We start from the raw sequence: 22,556 nt of genomic DNA, 5'->3' as shown, positions 1-22,556 counted from the left end.
GGTCAGCAAATGTTTTCACAGCCCTCTTTTTGACTCATGCAGTATCCATGTCCTCTGAAGTCTGTGTCGGTCTTGTTGGGTTGTAGAACCAAACCAGACAGTTATAGAGGTGCAGATGACAGACTCAATGATTCCTCTGTAGAACTGTATCAGCAGCTCCTTGGGCAGTTTGAGCTTCCTGAGTTGGTGCAGAAAGAATGTTCTTTGTTGTGCTTTTTTGATGAAGTTTTTGATGTTAGGTGACCATTTTTGAACAGGAAAACTATGGAATTGCATTGCAGAGTTCTGGCTTTATTCTATTAATTTAGGGATAGCAACATTTGTGAATGAGAATTTCCACCATTTAACTTTTGATTATGTGATGGTAAATACTTCTTGGCCACTCGTGCAAAGTTTTAAAAGGGAAAATCTTTCTCTTTGGACTGCAGGTGAAATATTGGATCCAAGGAGATCCTGAATCAGAGGCTCATCTGTTTGATTCCAAAGTACCTTCAGCAGAGCTGACCAACCTGTACCCCTACTGTGACTATGAAATGCAATCCTGTGCCTATAATGCCATGGGCGAAGGGCCGTTTTCTAAGGTGGTCCACTGTCGAACACTCGAGGAAGGTAAGGTCACATACCACAGAGTTTGATAGAAAATAATGGGCTGCCTAAGGACTCTTTTCTTCAAGCCTAATCCATCAAGCTTTAGCATAGTCATGAATCATATTCAGATGAATTGGGTAGAGAAGTTCAAAACTTCTCTAGGCACTAGTCAGGAAGATAATGTTGAAATAACCAGAGTTTTAAATTGGAATTAATTAATGGGGCTACCTTTGAAAAGTGTTCGGAAACTTCAGATCGTGCAGAATGCAGCTGCGAGAGCAATCATGGGCTTCCCAAGGCATGCCCATGTTACACCAACACTCCGCAGCCTACATTGGTTGCCGATCAATTTCCGGTCACAATTCAAAGTGTTGGTTATGACCTATAAAGCCCTTCATGGCATCGGACCAGAATATCTCTGGGACCGCCTTCTGCCGCACGAATCCCAGTGACCGGTTAGGTCCCACAGAGTTGTCCTTCTCCGGGTCCCATCGACTAAACAATGTCATTGGGCGGGACCCAGGAGAAGAGCCTTCTCTGTGGCGGCCCCGACCCTCTGGAACCAGCTCCCCCCAGATATCAAAGTTGCCCCCACCCTCCTTGCCTTTCGCAAGCTCCTTAAAACCCACCTCTGTCGTCAGGCATGGGGGAATTGAAATTTTTTCCCTTCCCCCTAGGCTTATAGAATTTATACATGGTATGCTTGTTTGTATGATTGGGGGAGCTGGTTCCAGAGGGTCGGGGCCACCACAGAGAAGGCTCTTCTCCTGGGTCCCGCCAAATGACATTGTTTAATTGACGGGACCTGGAGAAGGCCAACTCTGTGGGACCTAACCGGTCGCTGGGATTCATGCGTCAGAAGGCGGTCCCGGAGATATTCTGGTCTGATGCCATGAAGGGCTTTATAGGTCATAACCAACACTTTGAATTGTGACCGGAAATTGATTGGCAACCAACGCAGACTGCGGAGTGTTGGAGTAACATGGGCATGCCTTGGGAAGCCCATGATTGCTCTTGCAGCTGCATTCTGCACGATCTGAAGTTTTCGAACACTCTTCAAAGGTAGCCCCATGTAGAGAGCATTACAGTAGTCGAACCTCGAGGTGATGAGGGCATGAGTGACTGTGAGCAGTGACTCCCGGTCCAGATAGGGCCGCAACTGGTGCACCAGGCGAACCTGGGCAAACACCCCCCTCGTCACAGCTGAAAGATGTTTCTCTAATGTGAGCTGTGGATCGAGGAGGACGCCCAAGTTGCGGACTCTCTCTGAGGGGGTCAATAATTCCCCCCCCAGGGTTATGGACGGACAGATGGAATTGTCCTTGGGAGGCAGAACCCACAGCCACTCCGTCTTATCCGGATTGAGCCTGAGTCTGTTGACACCCATCCAGACCCTTTACTAGTATATAATATTAATATACACTTATCCATCAAACTCCAGATTTTAAATTTAGAATTCATATGAGGAGCAGTTTATTGAAAAGGCTCCTGAATTAAGCACTTGGTTGATTTTCAGGGCATCTGATTTTAAATTATTGTATTATATAGCTCTTATGGTATTTCCAGCTACAGGTAGCTAACCCCTCAATGCATTCAAATGCATTCAAACATCTCTACTTACGTGTTAGTTGTTACACACAATTGTTTCTGCATTTCGTCTCTGTAGTTCCCAGTGAGCCTGGGCGCTTGGCCTTCAATGTCATCTCCTCCACTGTGACGCAGCTGAGCTGGGCTGAGCCTGCAGAAACAAATGGCATGATCACAGCTTATGAGGTCAGCTATGGACTCGTCAACGAGGAAAACAGTAAGCATGAAATATGTGGGCTATCCTTATAAAATCACGTTTCTTGGCTAATTTGCTCAATATCTCCATGGTAGTATTTCAATAGCATACATTTAGAAGGCATCCACGGAGGCCATTGCACTTGAAATTTATGATATAAAAACTGTCAATCCAAAGTGCAGACTATAAAACCCCCAATTGGTTATGACGGGAAGTACAGCATCTCTCCACAGGTTGAATACAATGGATTGGTCTTTGCGTGAAGCTTGAACAGTCTTATTGTACAAATAAAGGGGGATATATGTGGCTCAGGATTATGTGGTAGGATCCAATCTGGGTCGGTTACTGGGATCAGACGTTTTGTCTTCTGATCTTTCTGACTCATCCTGGGGCCTATCTTCAGGGAATTTCTCTCTAGCCCAGAGGTCTTTTAAGCAACTTTAAGACTTGTGGACTTCAACTCCCAGAATTCTCCAGCTAGCTGGCTGGAGAATTCTGGCAGTTGAAGTCCACAAATCTTAAAGTTGCCAAGTTTGGGGACCCCTGGTCTAGTTTCTCTAACCAGAGAGATGTTCCTTGAAGATAGGCTCCACCAGCACAAGTCCGAAATCTCAGAAGACAAAACCTCTGGTCAGGTAACCAACCCAATTTGGACCCTACATTCTTATTGCAGTTTATTTTGCAGCCCATGTTTTGCAACTTTCCTGGTTCTGTCTTTGAGCCCAAATCTCTTTGTAAAGCAATAAATTAAAAAGGATATTACAAAGAGGAGATACCATTGAATGAGAGAAGTCTACGTACTGTGGGAACTATCAAATAGTGTGGAAACAGTTGAATGCATGGAATGAAAAACAGTCCAGTTAGGGGGGGGGGCACAGTTCTTGCTGGTACTTCAGGATATCCAATTTTGTAAGATATAGATTGCCACTTTGACAGGATATATTGGCTGCCTTACCCTGGCGCTTATTTCTTCACATAAAACCTTTTGTTTGTTGAAAAGAGAACATTCGATTGATTTTGCCAAACCAGTACAACATTGAGAGTCCATTTGATTCAGTAGTAAAAGGACTGGCCTAGAAACCAAGGGACCATGAATCCCCTCTTAAACAGGAAAGCTGGCTGGGCTGAAAAGGAAAAGTGACCAAATATATACTAAAATTACATACGTATATATATTTTCAGGACCCATTGGCCCCGTAAAAAAAGTCTTGGTGGAGGAACATAAGAAGCGGATGGTTCTGATTGAAAATTTACGGGAATCACAGCCCTATCGTTATACAGTGAAGGCCAAGAATGGAGCTGGATGGGGGCCAGAAAGAGAAGCTACAATTAACTTGGCTACACAGCCAAAACGTCCTATGTCCAGTAAGTTTTTATCATAGCTTTTCAAATGTGTATGGTCAAGCTTCTACTATACAGAATGTTTGTTTAGGACTTGAACTAATGCAGCATTGTTAATCAATATTCTTTTGAGTTTCTGCTTCTATTGTGTAGATGTTTTATAATCAGTATTATAGTCTGCATTTAGACAACTATACCTTGTGGCATATATTCTCTGTTTTATGTGATACCACTGGTAGCAAGGATCAAACTGTTTATTAATATTCTTACTTTTAATAGTATATGCTAAATGTATCATAATATTCCACCATATTTCAGTATTGTTATCCTAACTTGCATATTTTTACATCAAAGACCTTCAATCCTGATAGTTTTCTCTGGTGAACTATGTCTCATATCAAACAGAGCCTTGATTTAAAATATGGTTGGGATTCATTATGTTTGAATGTATCAAAAAATTTAATGCATATTTCTTCTTTCTTTTTTTCTTTCTTTCTTTCTTTTCTTTTTCTTTCTTTCTCTTTCTCTTTTCTTTCTCTTCTTTCTTTCTTTCTCTTTCTTTCTCTGCTTTCTTCGTTCCTTCCTTCTTTTCTTTCTTTCTCTTTCTTTCTCTGCTTCCTTTGTTCATTCCTTCCTTCCTTCCTTCTTTTCTTTCTTTCTTTCTCTTTTTTTTGCAGTTCCTATCATTCCTGATATACCAATCATAGATGCACAAGGAAGAGAAGACTATGACAGCTTTCTAATGTACAGCACAGATGTCTTGCGTTCACCAGCTGGTAGCAAGCATCCCAGCGTCTCAGATGACTCTGGTATAGTATGCTTCATTACAGCTTGCAAAAAATGTTCGGTGACCATTTTTTAATGATGTACAGATATAACAGAAAATGTATATGCCAGGGAAATACAAAACAACTCGAACATGCAGAGCACCATATTAACAAGCTAGCAAATATTTTTCCTATTATTTAGAAGCAAACATACCTTAAGCTGTGGTGGCACAATGGTTAGACCAGTGTTTCCCACCCTTAGCAACTTGAAGATATCTGGACTTCAACTCCCAGAATTCCCCAGCCAGCATTTTCTGGCTGGGGAATTCTGGGAGTTGAAGTCCAAATATTTTCAAGTTGCCAAGGTTGGGAAACACTGGATTAGACTACAGTACTGCAGGCTATTTCTGCTGCCTACCTGCTGCCTGCAATTGGCAAATCAAATCCCACCAGGTTGAAGGTTGACTCAGCCTTCCATCCTTCTGAGGGGGGTAAAATGAGGACCCAGATTTTGGGGGGCAATAGGTTGACTCTGTAAATTGCTTAGAGAGGACTGTAAAGCATTGGGAAGTGATATATAAGTAAGTGCTATTGCTATTGCCATTAAGGCAGAGTTAGTATTATTGCTTACCGAAGTTCTAAAAAAAATGGAAAGCCAAGAAAAATAGAAATGAAAAGTTCATTTAAGTTATCAGGTCCAACCTATTTAACAGCACCTTCTGGACTAAAAAACAAATAAATGAATAAATAAATTCCAAAGTAAAGTGATACCTCATCTTACAAACGCCTCGTCAAACAAACTTTTCGAGATACAAACCCGGGGTTTAAGATTTTTTTGCCTCTTCTTACGAACTATTTTCACCTTACAAACCCACCGCCACTGCTGGGATGCCCCACCTCAGGACTTCTATTGCCAGTGAAGCACCCATTTTTGCGCTGTTGGGCTTTCCCTGAGGCTCCCCTCCATGGGAAACCACCCCTCCGGACTTCTGTGTTTTTGTGATGCTGCAGGGAAATCACAGCAGGGGAATCCCAGCAGCGCAAAAACGGGTGCTTCACTGGCAACGGAATTCCAGAAGTGGGGTTTCCCATGGAGGGGAGCTTCAGGGGAATCCCAGCAGCACAAAAACGGGCGCTTCAGCTGGCAAAGGGTGAATTTTGGGCTTGCACGCATTAATCGCTTTTCCATTTATTCCTATGGGAAACATTGTTTCATCTTACAAACTTTTCACCTTAAGAACCTCATCCCGGAACCAATTAAGTTTGTAAGACAAGGTATCACTGTACTATAATCTAGGCACTCAGATATATCAAGAAATTAGTGTGCTAGACTTGACCTGTGCTTTCCCTTGGAATCTATTAGCCTCTCTAAAAAAACAAAATCTGAGGAATGCTTTGTGTGGAGGTTTCATAGTTCAGAATATCCAATCACATACTTTTGAAGTGGAAGTTTTCTGTTTGGTGGTTTATGAACCCCTGATGACAAAACATGACTGTAAATTGTTTTTCTACTTTTCCCTCTAATTTAGCAAAATAGCAAACAATCACCTGTATCTAATCCCAAGAGCCATGGCACAAGTTCACTGTCAAACCACTGGGACTTGTTAAATGCCTTTGCCATCTATCTTTCAGGAATAAAAGTTGCAGCTTAGAGGTCATCACAATTAAGTATTTCATCATTTTTAAAGGGTTTTTTAGTTTCCCATTTCCTGGTTAACTGGTATCAGTGGTTGAGGTAGTACAAATCCAAAAACCAAAATATGCCTTCTAAAACCAATAATAACTGAAACCAGGATAAAAAAAACTTTAAAAATTGTTGTCAGCCACCCAAAGTCTTCCGAGAGGGGCAGCATACAAATCTAATAAATTATTATTATTATTATTATTATTATTATTATTATTATTATTATCATTATTATTATTATTATTATTATCATCATCATCATCAACAACAAAGTCCCATTATCTACACCAGAAGTGAAGACCTTATGTTGGTAAACCAGTTTTTAATCTCATCAATCCATACCATTTAAGACATGGGCCCCTGTAGTCTAGTAATTTATGCATTTTGACCTGGGTAGTAGATAGAAAAGGACACTGCCTGTCATAAGAGTTTCTAAATTATTGCCTTTTTGAGGGTCAGATAAACAAAGTATACATGAGAACCAGTTTGTAAGTTGTTGTATTTAGGCATATGACATATTTCTTTAAAAGAAGTTTCAAGCACATTGTACGTTACATTTGGGTTTGGTTCAGCACGTAGTTCCATTTCTTAATCATTTTCAGTCATGACCAAGGCCTACTTCTGAAAATTACCCTGTTTTACCCCTTGCCACGAAATATTTTTCAAAGCTTTTGAACAAAGGCAGATATAATGCTTCTATCTATGGATTCCATATTGTGATTTATTTGAGTCAAGGTGCAATGTCAATAATTCAAGAGAAATGTAGATCATGGAAATATTGTGTATTTTTAAAGTGAAATATCTTGGTGATAATACCTAATAAAATATTATAATAATTGTTACCTAAAATAATCAGTTATATTATGTTAAAATATTTCCCACATTAGGATGTGTTAAGGACAGGTAAAGAATTGGCTCAGTTTTCAAAGATCAAATAGCAAAATTTCCTGTTACCCGATTCCTGGATTCTACTGTTCAAAGAATGTAGTCTCCACCCTCGCCCTCAACTGTCTGGCTCTCCTTAAATAATTTGTTCTTTCTGGATCTTGTCTGACTGCTGTAGAGCGATAGTTCCTTCCTTCTGTAGAAGTATTACCTTGGTTGTCTCTTCCCATTTTAGCTGTTCCTTCAGCCTTTTTTATATTCAGCTATGGAAATAATCTTCTATGAAGCAGCTGGCTCCTCTTCATTTATCGCTTAATTATTCATGTTCAGTGTACAGTATACATATTTGAGAACAAGCCACTTCAGATACTACAGATATTAGAAAATTGCATTGTCTTCAGCTGAAATGAAACTGCCTCTTTAGCCCATCCACAAGTCATAGTTATAATTTTATGACATCGAACACTGATTGCTGGAGGGGTGGTTACAATAATTTCCATGCAGTCAAGGGTTTTGAAGAACCTGATCTTATATTTATTAAATGTTATATTTATTAAATTAAGAGGGTAAAGGAAGGTCACTTCTGGTCCTATAATCTACTGATTCTAGATACCATTTTTAAAGATGGGATGGCATAACTTTACTACGATTGGCAAGAATCAGAAAGTGGGCCTTACGGTTCCTGCTCGGGTCTCCACTTTCCATTCATAATCTGAGCACAAATACGGTGCATATGTAGCAGACTCTTTTCAGGGCTACAAGAGTCCTTGAGTATGACACTTAGTAGACACTAAGGCCGGTTTGCAGGTAATTTGCAAGTGATGGACCGGCTGCTTTGTAACCCTCGTGGCGTTCCTCCACTCCTCTGACTATGCCAACGCAAGTCCTTCACTTGTTCCAAAAGGCTCTGGATGGAAATATGTGCAGCTGCTGGGGGACGAGCTGGACCTTCGTCACATCACCTGGAGACTCCCAGTAGAACTGATCCCTCGTTACTCGGACAGCAGTTGCTTTTCCTCGGACACAGAGGGTCTCCTCCACGAGGGTAGTACCCCCTCTGAGCCAGTGGACAGTGATGCAAGCAGCAGCAGACTACCAAGGAGTGGGACTTCTCAGCCCCAACCAGGTGAAGGATGGCCGTCTTCTTCCCTCCCAGTAACCATGATGTCTCATCCTACTCCAGGGCCCTGGAATATAATTTCTTCATGCTACCCCTCTACAAGCTGCAAGGACATGTTGATAGCATGATGCGTTTAACATTTGTAATGGATTCTGCTTGTGTTTTGGTTATTTAGTACCAAGGCCAGGGCTATCCTAGGCATGGAAATGAATGAAACAGAATGGAAATGCAAAGAGAGGGGATTCTTTTGGGACACTCGTTGCATATTTCAGAGTAGTAGATGCTTGGAACAAACTTCCAGCAGACGTGGTTGGTAAATCCACAGTAACTGAATTTAAACATGCCTGGGATAAACATATATCCATCCTACGATAAAATACAGGAAATAGTACAAGGGCAGACTAGATGGACCCTGAGGTCTTTTTCTGCTGTCAATCTTCTATGTTTCTATGTTTCATGTAGCTCACAAGCTAATTTCAAAAATCTTCTGAAAACAATCAATTCAGACATATGAATTCCTTTCCTGCCAGGTACTTGATAGAAGTGAAAATAGAGGGGGGGAAATTGTGGTCAAAAAGACAGATGCATTATTTCCTTCAGGCTTTTTCATTGCTGGCTTTCATCCCCCCAAATCAAATATACCTGAAGGAAACTTCCCCCCCTGCAGTATTTAGAAGCCCCCTCCTTCCATCTGGAATCTTGTTAGCATAGGACAATAGTGTTATCTGCCACAACAATCTCATAACTATGATTTTCTTCAGCATACTAAACTTGGTGAACTTTCACAATCCTAGTATGTTCCAGCTACTTCATGTGACAGCTACTCCTTGGTGGAACCTGTTGCCCTAAATATCTGAATAATGCCAAATGGCTGATTACATTGTGTAATCAGCCAATGATTCCAAAATCTGTTAAAAAATTCAGTACATTCTTAGAATTGTTGAGACAGAACTAATGCCTTCCCCGTAGCCTTTTCTGTAATTCATTTAAGAATATCTCTTCATCTTGCCTTCATTATTTCCAATAGTGGTTAACAGAGTTGACTGAAGAACTGGAAAACAGAGGGGGGGGGGGGGAGATGACTAGCCAAACTGCTTGTTTTTAATATATGGTTCCAGTATATATAATGCCTCTGAATATATGAAGGGTCTTGAACTATTCAGACAGACATTTGACTATATTAATCTTACAGGAACTTAATGAATGCTCTAAAATTGCTAGCAATTATAGTCACGTCTTGTCTTTTCCAATGATTGCTTGTTTTAAAGTGGATTAATAATAGTAGTAATAATGCTTTCTTTTTTTGAAAAATATAGCATTACTTGAATATCATGTCCTTTAGTATTTGGCATATCATTTGGCATTCATGAAGCCACCTTCTGATCTAATCAACCATTGCTCTTTTCCTATTGGTCCTATCAGTCTATTTGATTCAATTCAATTCAATTTATTAGATTTGTATGCCGCCCCTCTCCGAAGACTCGGGGCGGCTCACAACAATGATAAAAACAATATTATAATGGCACAAATCTAATATTAAAAATAACTAAAAACCCTATCATAATTAAAAAACCAAACAGCACATACATACCAAACATAAATTATAAGGATCCCGGGGGAAAGAATGTCTCAAATCCCCCATGCCTGGCGGTATAGGTGGGTCTTGAGTAGTTTACGGAAGACGAGGAGGGTGGGAACAGTTCTAATCTCTGGGGGGAGTTGATTCCAGAGGGCCGGGGCCGCCACAGAGAAGGCTCTTCCCCTGGGGCCCGCTAGACAACATTGTTTAGTCAACGGGACCCGGAGAAGGCCAACTCTGTGGGACCTTATTGGTCGCTGGGATTCATGCAGTAGCAGGCGGTTCCGGAGGTACTCTGGTCCAATGCCATGTATTTAATTCTAATATTGATGTTTTGTTGTGCATTGTGGGTTTAATTAATGCAACATAAGGGATGTTGGTTCTTATGGAGCTCCAGAATGCACTTTATAGATAAGCAGAATAAAGCCAGCCAATGTTTCCCAAACTGAGGCTCTTCAGGTTTGTTCAGCTTTGAATCTCATTAATCTGCAACCAACATATCTGGTTGGAAATAATACAAATTAAATCAATATATTGGAGACACTTGGTTGCATGTTGAAACTAGAAACTTTGAATTCACATATCTCACTGAACCATTTCTTTAATTTAAACTTGGATTGGTTAATGAAACCACAGTTGACTGATTTCACAGAGCATGCTGCCATGAACCTTGATATATGAACTATAGTGTTTGGGTTCACTAAGTAAAAATTAAACCACATTTTGACTTAGCACAGACCGCGAGCCCAGGCATTCTAAGATATCTTAATGGTCAAATCTCATATTAATTAACTTGGCTGAGATGCATATCCACAGTCCCTGGTTACAGATGCTAACTGCAGCAAATTAAATAATTTCCAGAACACCTGATGAACGGTCGACTGGATGTTGCATTCCCTGCTGGTAGTGGAAGTTTAACCCGAAATCATCTAAGTCCACATGTATACCACGAGAGAAGAGTAATCGGAAACTCATCGCTAACAAGAGAATATACCACCACGGTGTCTGGACATGGTAGGTGACTAACGTGCGCTAATCTGTTAGTGATTTGAGAATGTTTGGTGTTCTATCAGAAGGTGATTCCAGTTAGTTGAGCTCTTTCTCTCTCCCACTTTCACGCCAGTTAGCATTAGATAGAAAAAAAATATTCTTTCTTCCTCAGGCTATTCCTTCAAGTCACTGTGCCTGGTGTTGGTGCTGCAATCTTTTCTGCTACTTTCAACGGTGTGTCTTTCTCTCTCTCTGTTTTGGCATGTCCTTTAGACCCATCCAGGAACGTTTTCCCTCCCACATATGAAGAAACTAGAAGGATACCCCAGATCCCGCAGGATGTGGGCTTTAGGAGGGCAAATGTGATGGGTTACTCTGGCAGCAGTGATGCTCGGGATTCAATAGTCATGACTGATGGTCCCTCTTGGATTTCCAAATACTTAGGTATAGCAAATGGCATAGCATGGCTGAACAACTGCAAGACTCTTTGTTCCAGTGATTCATCTCATAAGCTGCTAATTTGTTGACGTTAAGTTCCTTCAAGTGGCTTTGCTTGTGGATCTGCTTCTGTGCATGTGCTAATTTGCCCTACCTTCTAACCTCCCATCTCTTTCATTTTGATGGCTTTCATGTTCTAACAACATCGCTTTAGTTATTTTATTACACACTCAAAGGAGTTAGTGCTCAGGCAATATCCTTTAACAATCTGCAATTTTTCTACGACACCATGTCCATTTGCCAAGGTCCTAACAGGCAAATATTACAATGTGTTTCTCTTAGAACATATTTATATAGCTTAAGGCAGTGTTTTCCAACCTTGACAACCTTCCAACACTGGCTGGGGAATTCTGGGAGTTGAAGTCCAGATCTCTTCCAGTTGCCAAAGTTGGGAAACACTGGCTTAAGGGGTTGTTGAGGTTCGTGGTCTATATTTATTACAGCTCACAACCTTATATTTACAGCTATTTCCTCTGGTTTTGAAACTACCTTGTCCTCTATAGAAAAGAAAGCACCTTGCTTGCATCCAAAACAAACATTTGGAAGAGGGGGAAACTTATTCTACAAAAGGAAGGAATTGTCTGGCCAGATGAGCCTATTCTTTTAAGGAGGAAGCTAAATGCTTTAGGAGCTTTTCCCCTCTAATTTCTCTGCCTAAATACATTAAGATGAGTAAAAGTCGGTGGGTTGGCTCGAGCTGCATGGAAAGCAATTCTATGTCTCCTAAGAGAGGCACTCTAAGAATTGCTACAGTTCAGGTAATAATTGCTGTATAATGTTGTCTTCCACTTCTCAAGAGTGCAAAACAACTACCATTACGGCTATACAGTGATACCTTGTCTTACAAACCCCTCGTCATACAAACTTTTGGAGATACAAACCAGGGGTTTAAGATTTTTTTGCCTCTTCTTACAAACTATTTTCACCTTACAAACCCACTGCCGCCGGCGGGATACCCCGCCTCCGGACTTCCGTTGCCAGCGAAGCACCCTTTTTTGCACTGTTGGGATTCCCCTGAGGCTCCCCTCCATGGGAAACCCCACCTCCTGACTTCCGTGTTTCTGTGATGCTGCAGGGGAATCCCAGCAGCGCAAAAATGGGCGCTTCGCTGGCAATGGAAGTCCGTAGATGAGGTTTCCCAACGAGGGAAGCCTCAGTGAAATCGCAGCATTGCAAAAACACAGAGGTCTGGAGATGGGGTTTCGAGGACTTTGGTGTTTTTGCGATGCTGCGATTTCACTGATGCTCCCTTCGCTGGGAAACCCCACCTCCAGACTTCCATTGCCAGCGAAGCGCTTGTTTTTGCGATGCTGGGATTCCCCTGCAGCATCACAAAAACACAGAAGTCAGGAGGTGGGGTTTCCCATGGAGGGGAGCCTCAGGGGAATCCCAGCATCGCAAAAACGGGCGCTTCGGCTGGCAAAAGGGGTGAATTTTGGGCTTGCACGCATTAATTGCTTTTCCATTGATTCCTATGGGAAACATTGTTTCGTCTTACAAACTTTTCACCTTAAGAACCTCGTCCCGGAACCAATTAAGTTTGTAAGACAAGGTATCACTGTATTTGTTACTTTTCCATTCTAAATAGCATTAGGGAAAAACAAACAAAAAGGAAAAAAGCAGGAGTCATTTACAATGCAAGGTTTGTAAAAGCCACTTTGTAGGACAGACTGGCAGAAGACTACATCCACAAACACATGCACAAAAATCAACTAGCAGTAGAAAGACATGACAAGAACACTTTAATCTCACAACACGTAGCCAAACTCAACCACTTTCAACTGGAAAAGTATTAACTTCATAAACTAAGCCAAATTGAAAAATGCCAGGGAATTCCTAAGATGTTGAGACAAATAGACTCACAGAAATAAATCATATTTACACACCATTCCAAAAAAGCAGTAAAAAACCTAGGGCAGGAAACAAAAAGACTAGAACCCGTACTCTCCAACAGCCCGTATTCAGATAAGCAGAAATCAACACAAGACAAACAATCAGGCAGAAAATGATGTTCTAATCAATTAATCACCAATCAAGTAATTACATCCCAACCCAAACTGTCAGGGCAAGCTATTGTTTATTAAAAGAAGCAAAGCCCCACACTCACTCACATTAATGATGTTATCTAGTGCAGTGTTTCCCAACCTTGGCAACTTGAAGATATTTGGACTTCAACTCCCAGAATTCCCCAGCCAGCGAATGCTGGCTGGGGAATTCTGGGAGTTGAAGTCCAGATATCTTCAAGTTGCCAAGGTTGGGAAACACTGCTCTAGTGGGTAATGAAACATCTGCAAGCAAACAACCATGCTTAGAGAGTACAAGAGGTTCTGCAAAATGAACAGTTCAGGATGCATTTTGTCCTCCTCAGCCCCAGAAGGCCAAAGTCACCACACTGACTCTGAAGATGTCTATGAAGTTCTGATCAGCTAGGCACTAGTTTGTCAGGTGGGTGAGTTTAATCTAACCTCCACCTGGAACCTTGCCATGCTCTGGGGATCCAGGACCTGGGGACAAGATAAAGAATTGCTTCCCTGACAAAACCAACTCTCCTCTTCTTTCCCTGTTTCCATGTTACCATGCAAGATGCTCTTTTTGTCCATTGTCCAATGATTCTTCAGCCATGTTGTTCCCCTCAATTCTACATCCTCAACATTTCAGCTTACTGTTGGCTTGTTCTTCTTTGACACAAAAGGAGGTCTCGTGTTGATACGGAAGATTGCACTTTGTCCTCTCCTTGCCTTCAGATCTAATCTTGTTCTTTTCGATCTGGCTCAGATTGTAGAATGCAGCTTCTGAATGTTCCGGACACTCCCACTCGCTTGGTGTTCTCTGCCCTGGGGCCAACCTCCCTGAAAGTCAGCTGGCAGGAACCCCACTGTGATAAAGAAGTACAAGGATACAGTGTGCAATACCAGCTTCTCAATGGAGGTCAGTGAAGCTCTCTGTGTGGTGAAAGTGGGAATCGGAAATATATACATAAAACCCTGTTCTCTCTAAAGGCATCAGATTCTAGAACGATCAGAACATGGTTTATAACATGGAACCACACCCAAATCATGTTTCTTATTGCTGAGATATGTCTCCAAACTTCCCTGTCCTGATGTTTTTCAAATATTTCCATACACCACAACAGGGGCAGAACATTCATAGACCGTCTGTGGGGAGAATGGGGTTTCTAAATTTGATAAATAAATAAATATTTCTGTATTTTACTATGTGTATATTGATATATACTCACTAAAACCCTCATTGTGTATTGGACAAAATAAATAAATAAAATAAATAAAATAAAAATAAATAAAATATATGTTGAATAATGTCCCCTAATGTATCAACCAAGATAGCTGATTGACTGGAACAGGGGTGAATTTGGGTCCTGATGAAAAACACTAAATTCAAAATGTGTAAAATCCTTAATTCCCAAATAATAGGTTTAGTTTTCTTTTCATTTTCATATCACAAAAGAGACAAGGACACAAGTTTTTCTTCTATACTAAACTGAAGGGCATCATCATCTATGAAGAAGAAACTTTCACAATTATTTATTTTTATTTATTTATTTTGTCCAATAATACACAATACATATTGAAGAGAATAGACATGAAGTATTATATTTAAAAAGAAGATATAAAAATAGAGGAGAAGATATATGAAAGGAAGAAAAGATATATGATATATGAGATAAGGAGAGACAATTGGACAGGGGACGAAAGGCAGCTAGTGCACTTATGTACGCCCCTTACTGACCTCTTAGGAACCTGGAGAGGTCAATCGTGGATAGTCTAAGGGAGAAATGTTGGGGGTTAGAGGTTGACACTACTGAGTCCGGTAATGAGTTCCACGCTTCGACAACTCGATTGCTAAAGTCATATTTTTTACAGTCAAGCTTGGAGCGATTAATATTAAGCTTGAATTTGTTGCGTGCTCTTGTGTTGATGGTTGCTTCAAGATGTGACTTGTAGCATTCAGCCTACCACATTCACTAGCAGTACCTAATCTGCAGTTTTTGATCATCTTAATTGGTGGGATGACAGCTGGTTTTTCTCCTATTTCTTAGGTGAAATAAAGAGACTTACAATTCCCAATCCAATGCAGAACTCTGTGGTGGTGGATGATCTATTACCTAACCAGTCCTATGTCTTTAAAGTAAAGGCCCAAAGTGATGAGGGATGGGGTCCAGAAAGAGAAGGTGTGATAACCATTGAGTCTCAGGTGGATCCACGCAGCCCTCTCAGCCCCGTGCCAGGTAATCGTTTTAAAATATTTACAATTTCATGGATATGCTACTACTTTTCCAAATGTTGATTTTCAGCTGTACCTATTAGGAGAAGGAGTTTAAACTAAATGAGAACCATGCATGTAGTCATTATTCATATTCCACCTTTATTTTGGAAAGTGGGACTGTCACATCCATATTTTAAAATTAAGATAGGTTTAGGTGAAGAGATGGATTCCAGAGGATGGTAGAGAATAGGAAGACCTGGAGGAATGTTGTCCATGGGGTCACGATGGGTCGGACATGACTTTGCAATTAACAACAACAAGACGAAGAGAAAAAGTGGCCCAACTCAGCTTGACAGTGGAGTAATTGGACAGTGGAGTTTGCAGATGACACCAAACTGGCAGGAATAGCCAACACTCCAGAAGATAGGTGCAAAATACAGAAGGATCTTGACAAACGTGAACATTGAGCACTATCAAAAAAATGAAGTTCAATGGTGAAAAAAGTAAGGTTCTAAATTTAGGCAAGAAAAACAAAACACACAGGTACACTATATGTGGTACATTGCTCAACAGTAGTAACTGTGAGAGGAATCTTGGAGTCCAAGTGGACAACCCTTTAAATATGAGCCAGAAGTGTGCAGCAGCTGCCAAAAAAGCCAACACAGTTCTAGGGTGCATTAAGAGAGAGAAAGAATCAAGATCCCATTAAGTATTAATGCTACTTTATAAGGCCTTGGTAAGGCCACACTTGGAATATTGCATTCAGTTTTGGTTGCCATGATGCAAAAAGGATATTGAGACTCTAGAAAAAGTGCAGAGAAGAATGACAAAGATGATTAGGGGGCTGGAGGCTAAAACATATGAAGAACTGTTGCAGCAACTGGGCATGGCTATTTTAATGAAAAGAAGAACCAGGGAAGATATGATAGCAGTGTTCCAATATTTCAAAGGTTGCCACAAGAAAGGGGGAGTCAACCTATTCTCCAAAGCATCTGAGAGTAGAACAAGAAGCAATGGGTAGAAACTAAACAAGGAGAGAAGTAACTTAGAACTAATTTCCTGATAGTCAGAATGGTTGATCAGTGGAACAGCTTGCCTCTGGAAGTTGTGAATGCCCCAACACTGGAAGTTTTTTAGCTGATGTTGGATAACCATCTGTCTGAAGTAGTGTAGGGTTTCCTGCCTAAGCAGGGGGTTGGACTAAAAGACCTCCAAGGTCCCTTCCTTGGATGGGTGGGTGGATGGATGGATAAAGGAAAAGATACAAGTTTAAAAGTAACACTGATGATGGAATGAAGTTAGGGATTTGAGTTGCTCATCTGTCAAACATAAAATGGATTACGATTCTTATTACGATTATTATTATTATTATTATTATTATTATTATTATTATTATTATTATTTATTAGATTTGTATGCCGCCCCTCTCCGGAGACTCGGAGATGTACTCAGGGAAGGGACAAGAGAGAAGAAGAGGAAGTAGAAAGGGAGAGAGGGAGGAGGGAAATAGGAAAGGGGAAGAGAGAGAAAGTAGGTAGAAGAGAGGGAGATAGAGGGAGGCGAGTAGTCTGAAATATAGAGGGAAAACAGACAAGCAATAAAAGTACAAAAGATGCAAAATTAGGATATTTATTTCATGGTGTATTGGATAGAAATGTATAATTATGTATGTTTTGATACAATTTACGGAATATGTATGGATGTTTATGTGAAGTGGGTGAAGAAATAATTTTTTAAAAATGCAATTTTACAACTCTAAATATTTAAACTTATGGCTATGTCTCTGCTTGCAAATGGTTTGATTTTTTTTTCTTAACAGAACTCTTGACCATTCTCCTTTCCTTGATAGGGTCGCCATTTACCCTGAGCACACCCAGTGCCCCAGGACCTCTAGTATTCACAGCATTGAGTCCAGACTCACTTCAGCTAAGCTGGGAGAGACCCCGCCAACCCAATGGCTTAATTCTGGGCTACATGGTCTCTTGTGAGACTCTGCAGGGTGAAGGTATGTCAGCCTTTTTGAAATACATTCCACTTCGGTTGCAAAGCTTCCCCTGCCAACATATAACATTTCCCAAATTAGCGGAAGAGAGTAAGATGGCTTGGAGGTGTATAAAATAATCCACAATCACCCGGAATGAAACATCTAGCATCTAAGAGATGGGACTGTATGGGTGAATATGTATTATTCCTTAAGTTTCCTACCTCTTATTTTTATTTTTCTCTCCCCAGGGGAACCCAGGACTATCTATGTGGAGGGAGACAACCCAGAGACCACCCTTACAGTGCCTTACCTGAGTGAAAATGTTCCATACAAGTTCAAAGTGCAAGCCAAGACCACTCAAGGCTTTGGCCCTGAAAGAGAGGGCATTATCACCATTGAATCTCAAGACGCAGGTAGGCTTTGGCATCAAAAGTACTTCTATCACCTGTTCTTCCTGGTGTGCTGTTAAGGGCACGTTGTCAACCGAGGTGTAAAAAATGCAGAATTCAATTACTCTTTCTTTTCATACTGTAAAGTACAAATTATAGGAATTATTGGCTCTGGCTCTGGTCTTGTCCGGTGTTCATTGGGCTAATGGGTGGTGCCCAATGATTCCCGCTGCCTAACCTGAAATGGTCATAAAGGTGAGTTGCCAGCAACAGAAGGAGGGATGGCATGCCCCAGCAGCACAGTAACAGAATAAGAAAGTTGGAAGGGACCTTGGGGGTCTTCTAATCCAACCCCCTGCACAATCAGGGATGGTGAATCTGTTTTGGCTCGGGTGCCAAAAATGTGCACTTGATAGCGTGCATGCAGGTGCCTACACCCATAATGCAATGTCCACTTATGCGCACAACCTCTGTGCTGTCCCCCCTACCCCCTGCACATGTGCACAGGTCTTACTGGAACTGTGAAGCTGCCTTACTATTTACCTTCAGTGGAGCTGCCCTACTACCAGGGGTGGGCAGCAGGCAGGACAGGGTGGAACACAGTTCCACCGTCGGAAATAAATCTCCAGCTGAACATCCCACCCTCCCATCCTCCTCCTTGGAAAGCGGCAGGGAGACCGGCACTGGCAGGAGTTGCAGGGGGCCGTTTTCCTCTCACCTCTCTTCCCAACAGCGGTTCGGCACCCATTCGCCTAGCTACCCAGCCTGAGGCAGGGGGCGACCCAGGAAGGAGAACGCATGAAACATGAAGCAAATTGTCACCCCAGAGTGACACTGGTGACGTTGTAAATCGAGGACTTAACAGTTCACTTGAACGATGATGATCGTTCATGCCACTACCACCTGGTCACATGGTGGGCAAGCCACTCCTACCCAGTCACATGACCATCAGGCCACACCCACAAAATAAGCCACACCCACAGTATGGCAGTAAAAATTTTGGCTGCCCATTACTGCCTACTACGTACCTTCAGTGGAGCTGCCCTACTACTTACCTTTAGATAGTTGCAACCAGGCCTCCGACACTTAGGCTTTCCTAAAGACCTTTGTAGCCAATAACAGAGCTCCAGATCGATCTGTAACTCTTTTATCGGCTGCAGAGGCTTTCAGAAAAACCTTGCCAGATGCAGAAGAAATGGGATGAGGTGTGGGAGGCCTGGCTATAACTGTCCAAAGCCGAAGAAGTTCCTGAAGACCTCTGTCAGTGAAAAGGAGGCTGGGGGTGAACACACAAGTGAAGTTCCGGTTGGGTCATTTTTCGTCATCCCCAGGCTTCAGGGGGCTTTCCTGAAGCCTGGGGAGAGCAAAAAATGGCCAAAAAGGCTGAAAATCAGCTGAAATACCTCACGTGCCCTCAGGTATGGCTTTGTGTGCCAACTGTGGCATGTGTGCCATAGGTTCACCAGCACTGCACTATACCATTCCAGACAAGTCCTGCCCAGACTCTTCTTAAAAGCCTTCAGTGATGGAGCACCCACAACTTCTGGAGGCAAGCCGTTCCACTGATTGTTCTTGCTGTTAGGAAATTCCTGATTAGTTCTAATTAGTTGCTTCTCTTCCGGATTAGTTTCTATCAATTTCTTCTTATTTTGCCTTCTAGTCCTTGGAAAATAGGATAACCCTCCTCTTCTTTGTGCCAGCCTCTTAAATATTGGGACACTGCTATCGTGACACACCCAGCCCTTCTTTTCACTAGACAATCCTAATTCCTGCAGCCATTCTTCATCCTTTAATCTCCACCACCCCTCCTTTCTGTATCTTTTGGGATCCCTACATGACTAAAACTGGACGCAATATTCAAAGTGTGGCCTTACTAGAGCTTTATAAAGTGGTACTAGTATTTCATGTAATTTTGATTCTGTCTGTTAATGCAACCTAGGATTGTGTTGGCTTATTTTTTGGCTGCTGGAGCACAGTACGTATTTGTCCACCAGGATTCTATATCACTAGTGTCACTTGGAATTAGTAAGAAGTGGTCAATAAAAACTGAAACCTCAAGCTTTGCTTCAGTCATCTCTGAAGTTCTAAGGATTGCACTTCTAACAAACACTCCAATCAGACATGAAAACCCCAAATTTCAATGGTCTTAGCTTTGGGCTGGAGGACAGGGATGAGCACCCTTCAGGTTGCTTTCCTTAAATGTTGTTCTTTTGTGGGGCCTAGGGAAGTATGTCTTCCTACAGCTCCCAATGTAGTGTGGAATACTCTTCTCCCGGAGATCTGGCTGTCCCACATACTACTTAACTTCTAGTTCTGGAAATGCTGGCTCTTCTTGCAAACATTGGATAGGATGAGGCTGATGGTACTTAATCATATGCAAAATTTTGATCCCTGGATTCCATGTGTTTTTGAAATTTTCATTGACTTTGTAATTCTGATTGTTTTTAATATTTTCGGAACTATCCAGAGTTGTTGTTACAATGTAAGCAGCTGTATAAGTCTTTTGATTTTTTTTTTAAAATGCACAGGTAAATGTGTTCTTAAAGTGAGTAAGGCATCCAAATCCAAAGTTAGGATAATATGGATGTGTTAAAATCGGGTCCTCCTCATTATTAAATTTGTGCATGTGAAGCTGTCGTCATCTTTATTATTATTATTATTACTTAGATTTGTATGCCGCCCCTCTCCGAAGACTCGGGGCGGCTCACAACACATGGAAACAAATCATAAATAATCTAACAAATTTAAAATTAAAAGATTTAAAAGACCCCATATACTAACAGACATACACACAAGCATACCATATATAAATTAAACATGCCCAGGGGAAGATGTTTCAGTTCCCCCATGCCTGATGGCAAAGGTGGGTTTTAAGGAGTTTACGGAAGGCAGGAAGAGTAGGGGCAGTTCTAATCTCCGGGGGGAGTTGGTTCCAGAGGGCCGGTGCCGCCACAGAGAAGGCTCTTCCCCTGGGGCCCGCCAACCGACATTGTTTAGTTGACGGGACCCGGAGAAGGCCCACTCTGTGGGACCTGATCGGTTGCTGGGATTCGTGCGGCAGGAGGCGGTCTCGGAGATATTCTGGTCCAATGCCATGAAGGGCTTTAAAGGTCATAACCAACACTTTGAATTGTGACCGGAAACTGATCGGCAACCAATGCAGACTGTGGAGTGATGGTGAAACATGGGCATACCTAAGTAAGCCCATGACTGCTCTCGCAGCTGCATTCTGCACGATCTGAAGTTTCCGAACACTTTTCAAAGGTAGCCCCATGTAGAGAGCATTACAGTAGTTGAACCTCGAGGTGATGAGGGCATGAGTGACTGTGAGTAATGAGTCCCGGTCCAGATAGGGCCGCAACTGGTGCACCAGGCGAACCTGGGCAAACGCCCCCCTCGCCACAGCTGAGAGATGTTTTTCTAATGTGAGCTGTGGATCGAGGAGGATGCCCAAGTTGCGGACCCTCTCTGAGGGGGTCAATAATTCCCCCCCCAGGGTAATGGACGGACAGATGGGATTGTCCTTGGGAGGCAAAACCCACAGCCACTCCGTCTTATCCGGGTTGAGCTTGAGTCTGTTGACACCCATCCAGGCCCCAACAGCCTCCAGGCACCGGCACATCACTTCCACCGCTTCGTTGACTGGGCATGGGGTGGATATAAAGCTGGGTATCATCCGCATATTGATGATACCTCACCCCATGTCCTTGGATGATCTCGCCCAGCGGTTTCATGTAGATGTTGAATAGCAGGGGGGAGAGGAGCGACCCCTGAGGCACCCCACAAGGGAGAGACCTAGGAGTCGACCTCTGACCCCCCACTAACACCAACTGCGACCGGCCAGAGAGGTAGGAGGAGAACCACTGAAGAACAGTGCCTCCCACCCCCAACCCCTCCAGCCGGTGCAGAAGGATACCATGGTCGATGGTATCGAAAGCCGCTGAGAGGTCGAGGAGCACCAGGACAGAGGATAAACCCCTGTCCCGGGCCCGCCAGAGATCATCCATCTGTTTTAATTCAAAGAGAGACATGATAAATGAACTGAATATGTAGGAAGATTAGCTGGAAATAAGTAACAGAATAGAGCTTTGCATGGTTAAGTGAAATGTTCTGCTTTAACTTAAGACATCACCTTCTTGCATTTCTTCTCAGGCTCATTTAAAAAAAAAAAAATTAGATGGAATGAGAATTAGATATCCAAGCATTGAATTAACACCCTCCTCCCCCTCCATCCTTTCTGCTTCAGGAGTATTCTCTCAATATGGAACCCATCAATTCACCAGGGAGGAAGTCTTCAATCTCCCTACAGAATACAACACCCAAACGAGCATCACTCACTCCCTACTGGATCCTTTATATGCAGGTATCAAAAGGGAATGATAGAAATAAGGGGGTGCCTTGATTTTCAATAACCTCGCTGAGACCTTTGGGACAATATTAATGACGAGTATCTAGGATTCATCTCAGAGGAGAACAAACCTGAATCTCTAGACTCTGGGATCACAAGGGGAAGATTGAAATCTTTCTTTCGAAATAGTTAAACGGGGAGGAAGAGAATCCAGTTTACTCCTGAAGTTATGTTTATGCTAATATTAAGAGAATGTGGGCCCTTATGCCACTTTCCTTGTCTTTCGTTCTACTTCAAGAAAAATAAAGATATATTTTCCCCGCTAGAAAAATGGCAGAACAGCCTTTTTATACACAGCTTCATTGAATGGTAATGT

At 42.1% G+C, this 22,556-nt stretch overlaps 1 protein-coding gene across 3 annotated transcripts in view; it reads left to right on the top strand.

Moving 5' to 3' along the window:
* ITGB4 (integrin subunit beta 4) overlaps window positions 1-22,556 on the top strand; it is a 78,025-nt gene that overhangs the window by 50,897 nt on the left and 4,572 nt on the right. The window contains exons 28-39 of one of the 3 annotated variants that reach the window (XM_070739891.1): window positions 429-609; window positions 2,255-2,392; window positions 3,554-3,736; window positions 4,390-4,521; window positions 7,953-8,174; window positions 10,609-10,761; window positions 11,011-11,181; window positions 14,011-14,163; window positions 15,293-15,481; window positions 17,309-17,464; window positions 17,692-17,856; window positions 22,079-22,195. In XM_070739891.1, the coding sequence (XP_070595992.1) occupies window positions 429-609; window positions 2,255-2,392; window positions 3,554-3,736; window positions 4,390-4,521; window positions 7,953-8,174; window positions 10,609-10,761; window positions 11,011-11,181; window positions 14,011-14,163; window positions 15,293-15,481; window positions 17,309-17,464; window positions 17,692-17,856; window positions 22,079-22,195 (1,960 nt within the window). The remainder of the gene's footprint in view (window positions 1-428; window positions 610-2,254; window positions 2,393-3,553; window positions 3,737-4,389; window positions 4,522-7,952; window positions 8,175-10,608; window positions 10,762-11,010; window positions 11,182-14,010; window positions 14,164-15,292; window positions 15,482-17,308; window positions 17,465-17,691; window positions 17,857-22,078; window positions 22,196-22,556) is intronic. The other 2 variants (XM_070739889.1, XM_070739890.1) reach the window with 2 other exon arrangements.

The sequence above is a fragment of the Erythrolamprus reginae genome, chromosome 2, assembly GCF_031021105.1.
Source record: "Erythrolamprus reginae isolate rEryReg1 chromosome 2, rEryReg1.hap1, whole genome shotgun sequence".
Classification (NCBI taxonomy): Eukaryota; Metazoa; Chordata; class Lepidosauria; order Squamata; family Dipsadidae; genus Erythrolamprus; species Erythrolamprus reginae.
This window is presented reverse-complemented; position numbering and strand designations above follow the sequence as displayed.